We start from the raw sequence: 15,789 nt of genomic DNA, 5'->3' as shown, positions 1-15,789 counted from the left end.
CTCCTGGTTGAGAACCACTGCATTAAAGGACATAACATTTAGAGAATATCTGCAGTAAAAGGATCTTTTTGTAATGTAAAAATCTCTCCTCAGTTCTCATATTGAAAAGTCTAGATTTTTGTACACCGAGTTGTTTCAAAATGGATCACACTTGAACATATATACATATATATGCATATATATACATATATATAGGCAACATGCTACTTACATATATGTGTTAAAGTTCATTCCTATAGTCTGGATTTGGGTTCTCTTCATCATATACGCTTGTTTATAACTCTATCTAGATCATTAGCACCATGAGGGCAATAACCTCCTTTACTTCACACTCTGTGAAGTACACATCTATCATGACTCCGAGGCATACCTGCAGGGAGACCAGTAGAGTTTACACAACAATGATGTTATCCTGATGACAAATGCAACCACTCATTCCTCTTGATTAAACATCAGTCTGAAGAGCTGATAGTCCACATTTTTAGAGCCATAACCTTGAATCTCATTCTGAATCAATTTCCAGATGAAGAAAAGGCACCCATTTTTCTCAAACATGCAGGACCTGAAATAACTGTGGAAGCCTAATGCCATAGATTAACTCTCAGTATAAAATCAGAGGCAACTAGTGCCCATTTCTGGTGACCCTTTCTGCTCTCCTCCCCTCCCACTCTTCTAATACATTACACCTTCCTATTTTCTAACCCATCCCCTCTTTTAAAATGGGAAAAGACCACATTAGTATCGGAGTTCTAAAACTCCAGTGCCTACAAGTGCCAGAGAGTTGATATTAATGAGAGAAAGGCACAGTTGTTTTATAAAGACTGCTGAACTTAAAATTTTAACCAGTATACATATTGTGTATGTTATATGATAAAAATATTTTTAAATTTCACAAAGAAATATACTCTCTCTCCTTTTCCTTGAATTACTTTTGTCTTCCCATTTTTGACAAAAATTAAAATTGTGTGAAATATTTCTTTACCTATAAAAAGATACAATAAACACAAATGGCATTTATAAACATAAACAGCCTCAGGGTTGGGGTGTAACAGGGAGTGGTGTGGACTGTGATGAACTAGAAAGTATATCTCTTTCTTCATAGATGGATTGCCCTTCTCAGTTTAGTTGATCATCACCCTGTGCGAATTTGGACTCAGTATTGCCAGATCTTCTGATTTTGCACATGAAGCAGGAAATCTGGATGTCATCTGAAATGTTCTGGTTTTAAAAATTAGCTGAGATTTTTGAACGCTCCACAATCCAAACACTGTGGACTGTCAGTGTGTGTGCCCCTTTGATTAAAATCTTGACCGAAACTCATTATACCAATCTATTCCCTTTCCTAGTGATTTGCATCGTCAAGTGTTTTAGCTCTGATTATGGATCAAAAGGTTATGTCAGCTACTTTACTTGAGTCTACAGAGACAGGGACAAGAAAGTTTAGCTAGAGACTTGTACATGAAACTGGACTATGAAATTTAGTCCTAAAAATGGATATATTTTAGTTTCAGGAATTTTTGAGTCAGAAGAAATAATCTGAAACTTGCTTTGCCCCTTTTCTGTGCTAAGATTTCCAGACGGTGGGATCCCAGAGTCCCTTGTCATCATGTCTTCTCCCCTTTTCTGAATCAACAACTTCTATCTGGTCCTCCTCCTGCTTCCTTTTCCCTTCTCTCCCCACGGTGGTTTAGAGTTGGAAGACTTAGGACTCCATGTTATCCATCCCCCAGTAGCAAGGGCCTAGCCAGCCAGAGGGCAAGGAGGAAAGCAAAGATGTTCAAGGATCCCATCAGGGTAGTGGGGAACATGGAAAGGTGGTTGCTGTTCTGGGGAAAGATTTGGTGAAACGGGAATTTCTGGGGCAACTCTGCTGGAAATGTGCAGACTGCAATGAAAGAATATCTTTAAAGTTAATGCCATTTCATGTTTGTACCCAGTGTCTTACCCACTAGGCCCATGCATGTTTGTTAAATAAATAAATGGCTGGCTGGCTGGCTGGCTGGCTGGACAGATGGATTAATATTGTGTTTATCAGAGAGTCAAAATAAACATGATGCAAAACTTGGTGCTTAATACTAAAAATTAAATGTAAAAGGATCAGCATTAGTATGTTGGGAAAAGATGAAGAGATAAGCCATTCAAGATTTTTTACGTATATAAAGAAATGACATGGGGAAGAAGGTGCTAGTGGGGGAAAAAGTTTAAATCAGAAGGATCTGAGCTGTGGGATGAAGTGAGAAGGTTCAATATAAAATTGAAAGAATTAGGGGCTCCTGGGTGGCTCAGTCAGTAAACCATCCAACTTTTGATTTCAACTCAGGTCATGATCTCATGAGATGGAGCCTGCTTGAGATTCTCTCTCTCTCTCTCTCTCTCTCTCTCTCCTTCTGCTCTTCCCCCCTCTCTAAAATAAATAACTAAAATAAAATAAAATAAAATTTAAAGAATGACTCAACTTGCCAAAGACTTAGCTTCCTTAGGGGTGTTAATATATAGTCTCATTTGATAACCTGACCCAAACTAGTTAGGATCTTTCGATGGTTTTAAGTTGATAGTTCCACAAGATGAATCAGCAACATGGACCTCTCTAAACTGTCCAAATTATTTCCCACCACCAATGATAACCACTGCTCCTTTTAGACAGTTTTGCTTGGCAAAGGGTCCTATACCAAAGGTAAAATTGGCCAGATGGGGAATGGTTTCTGAACTCTGCTCCTCTCCCTTCTGTGAGATCTACCTTCCCAGGCAGCACCTTGTGCCATTAAGATTAATCTGCCTTATGTTCTATTCCCTAAGGGTTGTGTGTTTCTCCTCCAAGGACCTGAGATGCTATAATTTACTCAAGAGAATTAAACTAGACAGCCTTCTGATTTTACTCATACATGGGAAAGGCTTGAATCTAGTGCAAACCAAGAAGCCAGGCTTACTGCCTGTTGCATGATTTCCAGCATAAATATACACAACTTTGCCTTTTCACACACCAAATCCCTCTGAGAATCAAGTTTTTGAAATTAATGTTAGCTACAACATGGTTAAGCCTTGAAAACCTTAGGCTAAGTTAAAATCCAGTCACACAAGCCACAAAATGTATCATTTCACTTGTAACAAATATCTAGAAGAGGGACATCTGTAGAAACAGAACATAGATTTGCGGTTGCTTAGAGTAGAGGGGGTGAAAGGGATAGGAGGAAAGGAGGTGACATCTAAAGGTACAGGGTTTCTTTGGGGGATGAGGAAATTGTTCTAAAGTTGATTGTGGAGATGATTTCACAACTCTATGAATATATAAAAAGCCATTGAATTATATGGTATGTGAATTAGATCTTAATGAAGCTGCTAACAAAATAGGTTGAAAATGTTAGTAATATTTTACCATGTCAACCTATTCTACATGCAGGATAATACTTGGCAATTAAGCAGACATTGCCAAGTGTCAACTAAAAAAAAAAAAATCTCTAAGTCTTTGTTGAACAAACAGATGGAGTTTGCTTTCATAATAATATGCTTGATAAAGTGGCAGCATAGTTTATTAGTCTAAAAAAATAATACATCTGAGCATGTAAGAGCTGAGGAAAACATATCACCCTTGGATTACCACATATTGGTCTTGTTTTATGGGGTGTTTGGTAATGATGTTTTTTCAACAGTCACTTGGGATAATGTGCAGATGCAGTTCTCAAATGAGCAGCATGGCTTCCAGGGTTCAGTTTCTCATATTTGTTTCTAGACGGAACCAAATACGGACATCTATTTAGTGTCCATTCCTGGTGACAAAATTTGAACTACATGTGCATTTTCCTTAGCAGGGCATAGTGGCCAGCATGTGGGTTATTTGATAAGCATGGAAAAGTAAAAAGATGGGAACATGGAAATAGGAGAGCAAGAAATGGTAAGTTCCCTGGGAGAATTAGTTAGCATGTGATGTTGTCAACTATACTCTAATCTTAAGAGAACCTCACCTACCTATTAATTATGTGTGGGATGTTACTCCCTGATGGAAGTTATCTAATGATGAACAATGGACTTATGCATAATAATTGATGTATCATTGCCTGTGGTGGCTGTTTTGGGTAAAGATTATGGTTCTGAGTTATATTTTAGAGAAAAGAAAGACGGGTGGGGTACACGGGTATGACCATGTGAACAACTGCTACCAACTTAATTTCTGTAAAAGTCGTGATGATTTTACTAAAGACATATTCAATCACCTATTCATCTACCCACCAAAAAACATAATCTAGGAGAAATAAGAGAACAAATCAAATCACCTATCAGACTAGAGTCAGAAAATGGAAGACGCCATTCCACTCACAGATTGAATTATCATTGGATTCCAGGATTCACAAAAACCTAAAGGTCAAACAGTTCAACTATGTACATAAATTGCTGAACGATAATTCAACAATTTATAGGGAGGGAGAAGTTTTCAGTATCCTACTGCCAACACCAGAAGATAGAGCAGGCAAATCATGAGGTAGAGTGAGAAATGGTGAGGGACCTACATCTTAACTCTGGTTAATATTCCCTGCCCCACCCCAAGGCATGTCCCACAAGCAACACAGAGTCCAACTGTATTACAGTTGGTTCCTGAACATGAGAAGCAAGTGGCCTGTGCCTCTTTCTCCTTTATCTCTACCATGTGCACCTGATACCAAGAACTGCAAAGTCTTCATTCTGATCAACTGTACATAACCTCTACTATAAGAGAACAGGAGATAGCTTTCCTAACATGGATATATTTACTCCATCCACCTTTTCCAGGAAGCTGTGTGTTTTATTTTTTTTATGATTTTCTCATTTATTTGCTTATTTATCTTTATGTGTTTATTTCCATAAATTTGTGATTCTAAAGCTATGGTCTTGGACTTACATATTAGTAATAACAAACATAGTGGGGGGTTTTTTTGTTTTTTTAATATGAAATTTATTGACAAAATGGTTTCCATACAACACCCAGTGCTCATCCCAACAGATGCCCTCCTTAATACCCATCACCCACCCTTCCCTCCTTCCCACCCCCCCCCATCAACCCTCAGTTTATTCTCAGTATTTAAGAGTCTCTTATGGTTTGCCTCCTTCCCTCTCTGTAACTTCCCCCCCCCCTTGTTCTCCCCCCTGGTCTTCTGTTGAGTTTCTCAGGATCCACATATAAGTGAAAACATATGGTATCTGTCTTTCTCTGCCTGACTTATTTCACCTAGCATAACACTCTCCAGTTCCATCCATGTTGCTACAAATGGCCAGATTTCATTCTTTCTCATTGCCAAATAGTATTCCATTGTATATATAAACCACATCTTCTTTATCCATTCGTCAGTTGATGGACATTTAGGCTCTTTCCATAATTTGGCTATTGTTGAAAGTGCTGCTATAAACATTGGGCTACAAGTGCCCCTATGCATCAGCTCTCCTATATCCCTTGAGTAAATTCCTAGCAGTGCTATTGCTGGGTCATAAGGTAGATCTATTATTAATTTTTTGAGGAACCTCCACACTGTTTTCCAGAGTGGCAGCACCAGTTTGCATTCCCACCAACAGTGCAAGAGGGTTCCCATTTTTCCACATCCTCTCCAGCATCTATAGTCTCCTGATTTGTTCATTTTAGCCACTCTGACTGGTGTGAGGTGATATCTCAGTGTGGTGTTGATTTGTACTTCCCTGATGAGGAGTGACATTGAACATCTTTTCATGTACCTGTTGGCCATCTGGATGTCTTCTGTAGAAAAGTGTCTATTCATGTCTTCTGCCCATTTCTTCACTGGATTATTTGTTTTTTGGGTGTAGAGTCTGGCGAGTTCTTTATAGATTTTGGATACTAGCCCTTTGTCCAATATGTCATTTGCAAAGATCTTTTCCCATTCCGTCGGTTGCCTTTTAGTTTTGTTGGTTGCTTCCTTTGCAGTGCAGAAGCTTTTTATCTTCATGAGGTCCCAATAGTTCATTTTTGCTTTTAATTCCCTTGCCTTTGGAGATGTGTCAAGTAAGAAATTGCTGCGGCTGAGGTCAGAGAGGTTTTTTTCCTGCTTTCTCCTCTAGGGTTTTGATGGTTTCCTGTCTCACATTCAGGTCCTTTATCCATTTTGAGTTTATTTTTGTGAATGGTGTAAGAAAGTGGTCTAGTTTCATTCTTCTGCATGTTGCTGTCCAGTTCTCCCAGCACCATTTGTTAAAGAGACTGTGTGTTTTAATAATTGGGTTACTTTGTTGTTTAAACATTACTTTGTGTTTTAGAAGTTTGTGTTTCTGTGCACACACAAGCACATGCCACACACTGTCACACATACTAGTCCAAGATGAAGAAATATCAAAATGCTACAGTTCTTATCACTGTGGTGGAGAGTTGATAGGTAAATTTGCTTTTTGTTCATTTTTGTCTTTTACTTTTTCTATCATGAACTGCACTACTTGTATAATTTTTATGTAAAAAGAAAATTTATGAGAAACTATACACACGTTGCTTTTGATTCCTAAAGAGTGACCATTGAATTCCATTGGTGTTAGTTAAGTCCAGACTATCTCTAGCCATTTTCCCTAGGACTCTCCCCCTCCCACATTTGGTAACTAGTTATTTCTCTGGGCACAGAGCTCTGTTGGAATATTTTGTGTTATTTCTTTCTATGGAGGGACTCCCAAAACTGTGTTTGGAATAAATCAACACCTAGTGAGTCTTCCTGTAGATTTTGTTAGATTTCTTATTAAATTTGAGCCACAGCACCATCAGTTACCTAGCAGACAGTGGTATATACAACCTTGGGACTTAAGGCTAATGATTGTGTAAAGGGGAATGGGAAACTTACCCAGAAGCAAACACTCTTGAGTTAATGGATAGTGGTTTATATAGCCCCAAGTAGAAAGTGGAGCACATAATATAAAATTCAGACTGCAAATCTCTTCTTTTGGTGGTGGCATCTTAATGCCTGGTCATAGTGATTTTCATTTCTCTATTGTGAGAAAATGGTATTGCCCTTAAGCTCTCTTTAGTCCTATCTCACTGTATGGAACCTAGTGATCAGAGCAAAGAAAGCAGGACCAAGTCCAGTTGATTAGTGAGCATGCATCCCCCAGATCACTAAAGTGTTGGATGAGTGTCAATCTGGATGTCTTAGTTTTAATGAGTGGAATCTCATTTTCTTTACCAAAAATCAAACTTTCTAATGAACTTTTCATTAGGCCTGATATTTGGGCTCCTGCCTCTGCATTATCACCTCTTTGAGAAATCTTTTCTGAGATCTTTTAGCTTTCTCAGGCATACCTCCAGGCTTCAAGTCTGCTCATCTGCAAGTTCCAGATACATCCCTCCTCCTTACTTTCTCCACCATTGGTCAATGGCAGAGATCTTAAAAGCCATGATGCCATCTGTCAGAGGAAGCAGGTGCTAGATAGACAGTGGGGGTTCAGCATGAATGTTCTGATCCCTGCCCTCTAGCTGGAACTGTACAAACGTATAGTGAATCAACGATTGTGGTCAAAGAGAAGAAAAACTCAAAGGTAGTTATAATGTAGATTATAAAGGACTACTATCGGGGAAGCACAAGGAGTTTATGGGAGCACCAAGTTTGACGTGAGCTGGGGGGTAGACAGGAAGGCTCCTCAAAGAGTTTCCCCTTTGTGATTCTGGACATAGCCCTAACCCAGTGCCTACGACATTATATGCAGATGATCTGTTATTGATCTGAAAGAATTAAAATTTAGCCTATCTTTAGACCCTTAGCACATTGCCTAGCACATTGTATACCCACATAAATATTTGTCAAATGGAACTGTTCTCTTTTACTTCATTTCTTTGTTTTTGTAATAACAGCTTTATTGAAACACATTTCACATACCAATAAAATTCACACATTTAAAGTGTACAAGACGTATCCATGAAAAACCATTGTTTCTAGTGGTTTTTAGTATATTCAGAGTTGTGGAACCAACAACACTATACAATTCTAGAACATTTTCATCACCCTGAAAAGAAACTCTGTACCCATTAGCAGGTAACTTCCCATTGTCCCTCCAGGCCTTCTTCCTGACTATGACTTGCCTGCTTTAGACATTTCATATAAATGAAATCATACAATATGTGGCCTTTCATGTCTGGCTTCTTTCATTTAGCATAATGTTTTCACATTCCATCCATGTTGTAGCATGTATCAGTACTTTAGTCTTTCTTCCAGCTGAATAATATTCCACTGTATGAATATACTACCTTTTGTTTATCCACTCACCATTTGATGGACATTTGGGTTGTTTCCAAACTTTGGATATTATAAATAATGCTACTTTGAACATTCATGAATAGGTTTGTGTGTGGACACCTATTATCAGTTCTCTTGGGTATATATGCAGGAGCGGAATTGCTGGGTCATATGTAAGGTTATGTTTCACCTTTTCAGGAACTGCCAAACTCTTCTAAAGCACATTTTACATTCCTACCAGCAACATATAAGGGTTCAAATTTCTCCATATCCTCATCAACATTTGTTATTGTCTGTCATTTTTATTATGACCATCCTCAAGGATGTTACATGGTGTCTCATTGTAGTTTGGGCTCTGTGTTCCTGTACGGTGATGTTCAGCGTCTTTCATGTTCTTTCCTTCATTTTCACCTTTTCTGTTCACACCAAAGAATGACCAGGACTGGAAATTTAACACAGTCTTTTACACTTATGCTTACCAAAGGAAGAAACCATGTCTTAATTTGTTTTTATATTCTTAGCACCAACCATTGTGCTAAGCACCTAGTAGATGGTAAATAACTGTTTTCTGAATTAATGAATAGATGAATGATTGAATAAGCACATCCCTCATTCCAGCCCCCTTTTTGTCTGCGAAGATCCCTCCCAGAATTCTCTTTTTAGAAATGTCTGATGAGATTTTTCAAACTCTTGAAGTGAATTCAACAGATGACTCATGGTTGGCATGATGTAAAAGTAAACTAAGAAAAGCTGTGATATTTAAGAAGATAATCCTGTACATTACCAGATTACTCTGAAGTCATTTGTCTCCTTCCCAAGAGGGACCATCTTTCTAAAATAAAATCTGAGCAAAGTAATTTCTATGAAATTGTGAAAAGGACTCATTTTCCTCTGTTTTCTTTATGGATATTTTTTCTGAAAAGTAAGCCCTCTCAGACCTAGTTTAATAAAGAATCTATGAAATGTCATGGTAAAACATACAGTAAGTCATCTGTCATTTCAACCTGGCTAATCTTTATTGAAACCAATAAGAGTTTACCAAGTCAAAGAACTTCACAAGGTGCCGTGATCAAAGGAAGGAATTATTTTGTTATCTCAGCCCCTCCCTTCTCCACGTCCCAACAAAGCAGACCTTATTTTGACTTTTTGCACTTATCTAAAGCTGTGTGCATCTGTGGTAAACCACTGATACCAAACGAAACTGAATTTGCCCTTCAGAATCAGTTTCTTGTGTTTGGACACTGTCTACAAGTGAAGGGGAAGAGGCGAAGACCAGTGGGAAGTGGGCTGCTTCTGTCTGTGTTTTTAAACTTTAGTTTCCTGGGCCAAGGAATTCAAACTAATAAACCAACAGGACACTTAACCAAGAGAGTTACCATAATTGGACTTTATTTTATTCTTTTTATTTTTTTTAACTTTTTTTTAACGTTTCTTTATTATTAAGAGACAGAGAGAGAGACAGCATGAGCATGGGAGGAGCAGAGAGAGGAGGAGACACAGAATCCGAAGCAGGCTCCAGGTTCTGAGCTGTCAGTACAGACGCGGGTCTCCAACTCACAAACTGCTCATGACCTGAGCAGAAGTCAGAGGATTAACTGACTGAGCCACCCAGGCGCCCCATGGACTTTCTTTTTTTCTTAATAAATAGAGCTTCTATTATTTCACACTACCCAGTGTTGTTGGGTTTTGTGTCATAATGTCACAAGTTTAACCAAAAATAAAAATTTTAGATGGCTTGTTCATTCTACTTAAAGTTAACTGTCCATTTTTAGAAAAATATCATCATCACTTATACTAGAAGTTAGGAGATCTGGCTAGAAGATCTATGCTTTAATTTCTAGTGTGACCCCTAGGAAGGCCAAGCAAACTTCTGAAAACCTGTTCACCTCAAGAGTACTTGACGATCTCCAAGCTATGAAGTTTTCTGAATTTATTGCATGGTACCTTGAGTCCAAAGTCGATCCAGTCTTCTAAGAAAAAGCTCTGAAATAAGCCTTACAAAAGAGATTGTGTTCTCCAGAACCCAGAGCATTCCAGACATCTCAAATCTTGCCCTCTCTGCATGATTTATTGGATCCAACAGACTTCAGATATATTCCTACCTGCACAGCAAGAGTGGTCACACCTATTTCTAAGGCATTCGGAAATCCTGGGCCTAGTATCAACTCTATACGTGTGAGATAAGATAGTGGATAAGTATAAGATACTGAGCAAGTATATTACATCAGGGAAAGACTTTAAATTTTTTCTCATTTAAATGTTTTATTTACCTTTTACATTTAAAACTAAATGATCACAAGATATAAACCCCAATACAAAAGTTGTATTCAAATGTATGAAACAGTTTGATCCTGCCTCCTCCCTGCCACACCTTACCTCCTGTCCTCTTTTTATCCTCCTCCACTCCTCCAAGCTAGGGTGTGTCTTTGACTTGAACATGATATTGTTTTCTCACGTTCCTTTTTTCTCCTTGTCACAGGGTACATCCCCAGTTACTTAGACAAGGACGAGCTATGTGTAGTGTGTGGTGACAAAGCCACGGGGTATCACTACCGCTGCATCACGTGTGAAGGCTGCAAGGTAACTGCCCTTGGACCAGTGAGCTCAGCACCCAGCCCAGCTCCTGTCCCCTCCCAGGATTCCAACAGAATGCAACAAGAAGTTTAAGTTGAAATTAGAACCAAATTCCAACATTCACAGCCTGTTACCATCCAAGTGTCTGGTTGTCCTCCTCATTTTTTGGCATTTTCAAGAAACGAATTTATTTTTTTTTTTTCAAATCAAAAACAACTAAATAAAGTTTTGCAAGAGTATAATGTCTGGCTTTGAAGACAGGGAGAGAACTCATAAGATGAAAAGAAATTAGGGGCGCCTGGGTGGCTCAGTCGGTTGGGTGTCCAACTTCGGCTCAGGTCATGATCTCCCAGTCTGTGGGTTCAAGCCTCTCTCTCTGCCCCTCCCCCGCTTGTGCTCCCTCTCTCCCTCTCTCTCTCTCTGAAAAATAAACGTTAAAAAATTTTTTAAAGATGAAAAGAAATTAATAATATTGTCACTTTGAGTTTAAAAATGCATAGATATTTTATAATATATTTTCCCAAGAAATGACCATTTCTCCTCCTGTTTTATCAGCAGTAGTTGAAGAGACAGGATTTGCTCTACTCCAGGCTGTTAATCTGAGTAAATATGTTCACTTTTAAGGGTTCCATTAAGGAATATCTTTGAGGCTACTTACAGTCAATTGTGTTCTGAAATTACTCACATTGGCTTTCTGCACAGCCTTCAGCCAATAAGTAAATTCTGGGCATCCATCAGCTAATTTTATGCTCTACAGTCCCATCTTCAGGAAATACCTGACAAGAATACACCAGTGATGAACACTTCACTTCCCGAAAGTGAGCCTAAATTTGCCTACTTATACTCTTCATCATCAAAATTAAGATGAGCTTTTTGGCAAATATCTTTTGGTCCAACAACCTAGCCTCGAAAATAAAATCCACTGTAAAATAAATAAAGCTTAACCCAGGGCTACATCCAACGTTCAGCTAATGTTTTATAAATGAGGAAGTATAATAAGTCAGGGAAAGACTTCTTAAATTTTTTCTTGTAGAATGTTTTATTTACTTTTGTATTTAAAACCAGATGATCACAGGATGTAAACCCTAAGGCAAAGATTGTATTAAACTGTCTAAAATAATTCGGTCCTCCCTCCTATGTTGCCCACCTCCCCTCTTCTCCTCTCTTCCCTTCCTCCAACTAACCCTCCCTTTTCTCCTAACCTTTGACCCAAAACCCCTAAAATCAGCATGTTAGCTTGGTTTCAAGATAAGGTGCCCCATTTCCCTAGTGGAAGATCTTCCATGAAAATTCCCTATTTTTTATCCATAAAATTAGGAAACCCTTAGCGGAAGCCTGCTTAAAGTGATGAAATGATATATCCATTGGAATCAGGCATTTCTAAGTTCCCAAGGCCTTATATCTGCAAGGCTGTTTTTTGTAATGTGATGTAGTGGCTTTCATTCATTCAGACCCCTTTGATCTAGAATGTGTACCTTTTAACAAAGACAATGCTAAAGATTGCTATTACATCTATGAAAATAATGTCTTAAGGAGTTTAACGGAACTGATTACAAATAAGTCCTGACTATTTATTAATTTGGGGGACTTGCAGACTGTCTCTTGAAAGCACACTTTTATTGGCTTGATTTGAAAGTAATAAAACTGCATTAGTCTAAATATATTCTCTCATTCTGAAAGCTCAGTAATTCAAACAGGCCTTTTTTCTAAATTAGCCCCAATTCATAAAGCTTTGCCTATCTGATTATGCAGCATTGAGACTCTTTCAAAAATCAGTTACTAATGGTAAATTCTGAATTCTGGAAGAGACTCTAATGAAAATTCCATTTAATACTCAACTCCCAAAGTGACTCTAAATGTGCCTTGCAGAGAACTTAATGCTTATTAGTGATTGACCTAAACAAAGGGAGAATCAAGCCTATTAACCTGTGTCCCTGCTTTATGTATGTCTTCATGATGATCAAGAAATCCACTAGCCTCTTTTCCCAAGATCACAGGATGTTTAGAGCCTGATTCAACTGAGGTTTACTTAAAAGAAATCATGTAGCAAAAAGCTAGATTTTTCAGCTTCTATGCCTTTATCTCAGATCAGAATCCTGTTTCTAGGATGGCCTCCATCATAAAACCAGAAAGCAGCTCTCCTGGGGTGATCATGCATTTAATGTAAGGACAAAGTATCTTGGAAAAAGGCAACAGTTTTTTGAATGAAACAGTTTTTAAGAGTGGCCAAAGATGAAAAAGGTCATGCTTCACATTCTGTTTATTCAAACCTACAACTTTAAAATATTTCTACCCCATACTTGCAGTGTATATGGGGGGAGAGACTTTTTTTGCCCATTTTTCCCCTGAAGACAGTAAAAATCTTTTGGAGCTGTTGTGTCTGTCTTGATGAACCAGTTTTTATGAATCTCTTACAGAAGGAATGGTGATACTTCCCCACAACAAATTATTTTTCTGAGAAAGATTCACAGCTATTATAAGTTGCCCAAATATTGAACCAGCAGAATGACACTTAGCTCCTTATCACACTAATTAGTGCATCATATCAGACCACTAAGAGGATCTAGTCCTTCTCAAAATGCAGAGAAACACATCTGATGTTGACTTCTAAAAGCAAAACCCCATCTCGCCAACAAATCATCAATGACATATATGTCCTTATCTAGTCCCTGGGGCACGTCTTTTGTTAGTTCACCTCTAAAAAGATTTTTTACAGGTAGACTACATTAAACATTCTGTATTCAGTTCACTTGCAGAAGTTAGTTTTTGTCCCTTTTTAAAATTAAAGGACCTAGTACCTTTACATTTACATTTACTCCACTCCAGTGGCCCTTCATCCTGTGTCAAATATGCTTTTATTATAGCTTAGGGGTCTTAAAGGGATCTGGTCTACGAAGAGCCCAAGAAAAGCCATCAGAGATAAGCCACAGGGAAGATGTCACTAGGAAAAGCAGAGCCTGCTACCCCAACACTTTTCCCAAAATAAGCAGTGTATAAATTATTTCATTCGCTCCATTTAAAAGTTCACAAAGTAGCTTTTTTTGGAAAAATGAATGTCACCCCTGTGTCTGGGACACCACACCTGATCCTCTCCTTAGCATTGTCTGACTCCTCAGTATGCTGTCCTCCCTCTAAAACACGAGACAATGTCACAGTGTGTGAGAAAAGGGTCTCCCTAACTTCAGAGTACCAAGTTTCCTATCTTTAGAGCATCATTCTCCCCAGATGCCCTGGACTTTGGTGCTGCCACCTCTGGGGAGACCTTGCCTCCTCCAGAAGGAGGTATGCCACCCAGTCCCTCTCCTCCCTGTCTGTGACACATGTCTTCTTGCCAGAAATCTCCAGGTCTCTTTTGCTCTGCAGGCAGGCGTAACCCTTGAAGGGTGGATTGGACAGAGGGTAGCAGAGGTGGAATAGGGAGGTTCACAGGGGAGCTGGTTTTTCAGTTCTGTGACATGCCCAGGGAATTCATGCTTTCGCAGAATTTGCCCACCTTGAATACCCAGGGAGATACTGCTGACATGTCAAACAGCTGCCCATGTGTGATTGAGTGAATCTTATATAAGATAAGAGTATATCAGTGTATATCAACATCATTCAAACTAATGGATTCAAGTGTTTAAGGACACAAAACCCAACTATGTGACAGTTTTCCTGTTGAAACTTGAGCAATAGAAATGATAAGGGATTTTGCACACATACCCCAAAATCAAGTCCATTAGTTTCGGTTATTGTTGTCATTTTTCCATTGTATTCTGTTTCGTCCGATATAAAATTCTACCTTTGACCTTTTCATTACAAGGAAGGGCTCTTATGTCTGAATAATGAATATGCAAGGAGTATGTATACATAATCAAAGCCAAGGAAAGTTAACCAGGATAATTCAAATTTGGGCTTAATCTAGGTCAGCTGGTATTTCAGTCCCACTATTTACGTAACAAAATTAGAGGTCCCTTTAAGCTTTAGTAGATAATATCCTTCAAAATGTGTTTCTGCTTTGCTAGTCTACTAAAACGGATAAAATGAAGGCAAGGGGGATACTATTTATAATCTGTTCATCTGTTCATTTAAATAATACAGTAAAACTGAACTCAGTTTATATCATATAAGCAGTTAAGTAAATAAGACTTAGAGTCTGACTCCTGAGCTCTAGGCCAAGTTCCACAACGTACTTACCACATGATTTGGGGCAAGTGATTTAACCTATTCGAGGCTTAGTTTTTTAATCCCTACCATGGAGATATTAAGAGTACCTACTTCATAAGGTTGTTAGAAGAGACAGAAGGATATGGAAGGTGTCTACAGCCCTTTGCAATGTACCCCTCACGATAAGTGCCGTCCACCACCATTAATGCCTACAATACAGAAACTCCATTGCGAAGACTGGAGTATCATGTCCAGGAAGGTTCTACTATAACACGTCTTGAGGATATTTGTGTCACCTAAACCTGGACTAAATGGCATGCTCAGCAGCCTTTATGGTGGCACTCTCCCATATCTTAACAAAGGAAGACACCTACTGATCTTCAGGGTATATGTCTACTGATACTGGAGAAAAAGAGTACTATGAAAGGAAAAACCCCAATGCATTAAGCTCTGAGAAAATCTGGGTAGAGAATCTAGAATTTTCTATTCCCCAAGTACTGTTATTTCAAGGGTTATCTGAGCTGGTAATGGACATTGCAAGAGTCAAAAACAAGAATTAAACTAAATCTCTGAAGGTCATTTAATGCATCCATTTAATCACCAAATGATTAAATTATTAATTAATAGAGTATAACAAGTATCCAGCTCTCTTATTCTCCAGCGCAAAGTGTAGCAAGGTTCTTCACAGCTTAATTTAACAACATAATTATGACACTCTATGAAAGGAAAGAATATGATTTATTTTTATTACTCAATGTTTAGAAAAAATAAAAATGAACACTAGATTTCCCCATTAACCTCTTTTCCTTACTAAATGCCAAAAAGATATTGACTCTATAGTCCTGGACATTTCCTTCAGCTCAGATATAGAATTCTTTAGATTCAG

The 15,789-nt window shown here is 38.4% G+C and overlaps 1 protein-coding gene across 4 annotated transcripts in view; it reads left to right on the top strand.

The window, feature by feature from the left end:
* THRB (thyroid hormone receptor beta) overlaps positions 1–15,789 on the top strand; it is a 335,135-nt gene that overhangs the window by 289,635 nt on the left and 29,711 nt on the right. For all 4 annotated transcript variants that reach the window (XM_042956862.1, XM_042956864.1, XM_042956861.1 and 1 more), the window contains one exon: positions 10,663–10,763. In XM_042956862.1, coding sequence (XP_042812796.1) covers positions 10,663–10,763 — 101 coding nt within the window. The remainder of the gene's footprint in view (positions 1–10,662; positions 10,764–15,789) is intronic.

The sequence above is a fragment of the Panthera tigris genome, chromosome C2 (genome assembly GCF_018350195.1).
Source record: "Panthera tigris isolate Pti1 chromosome C2, P.tigris_Pti1_mat1.1, whole genome shotgun sequence".
Taxonomy (NCBI): domain Eukaryota; kingdom Metazoa; phylum Chordata; class Mammalia; order Carnivora; family Felidae; genus Panthera; species Panthera tigris.
Note: the sequence above shows the minus strand (reverse complement) of the source record. Positions and strands in the feature narration are given on the sequence as shown.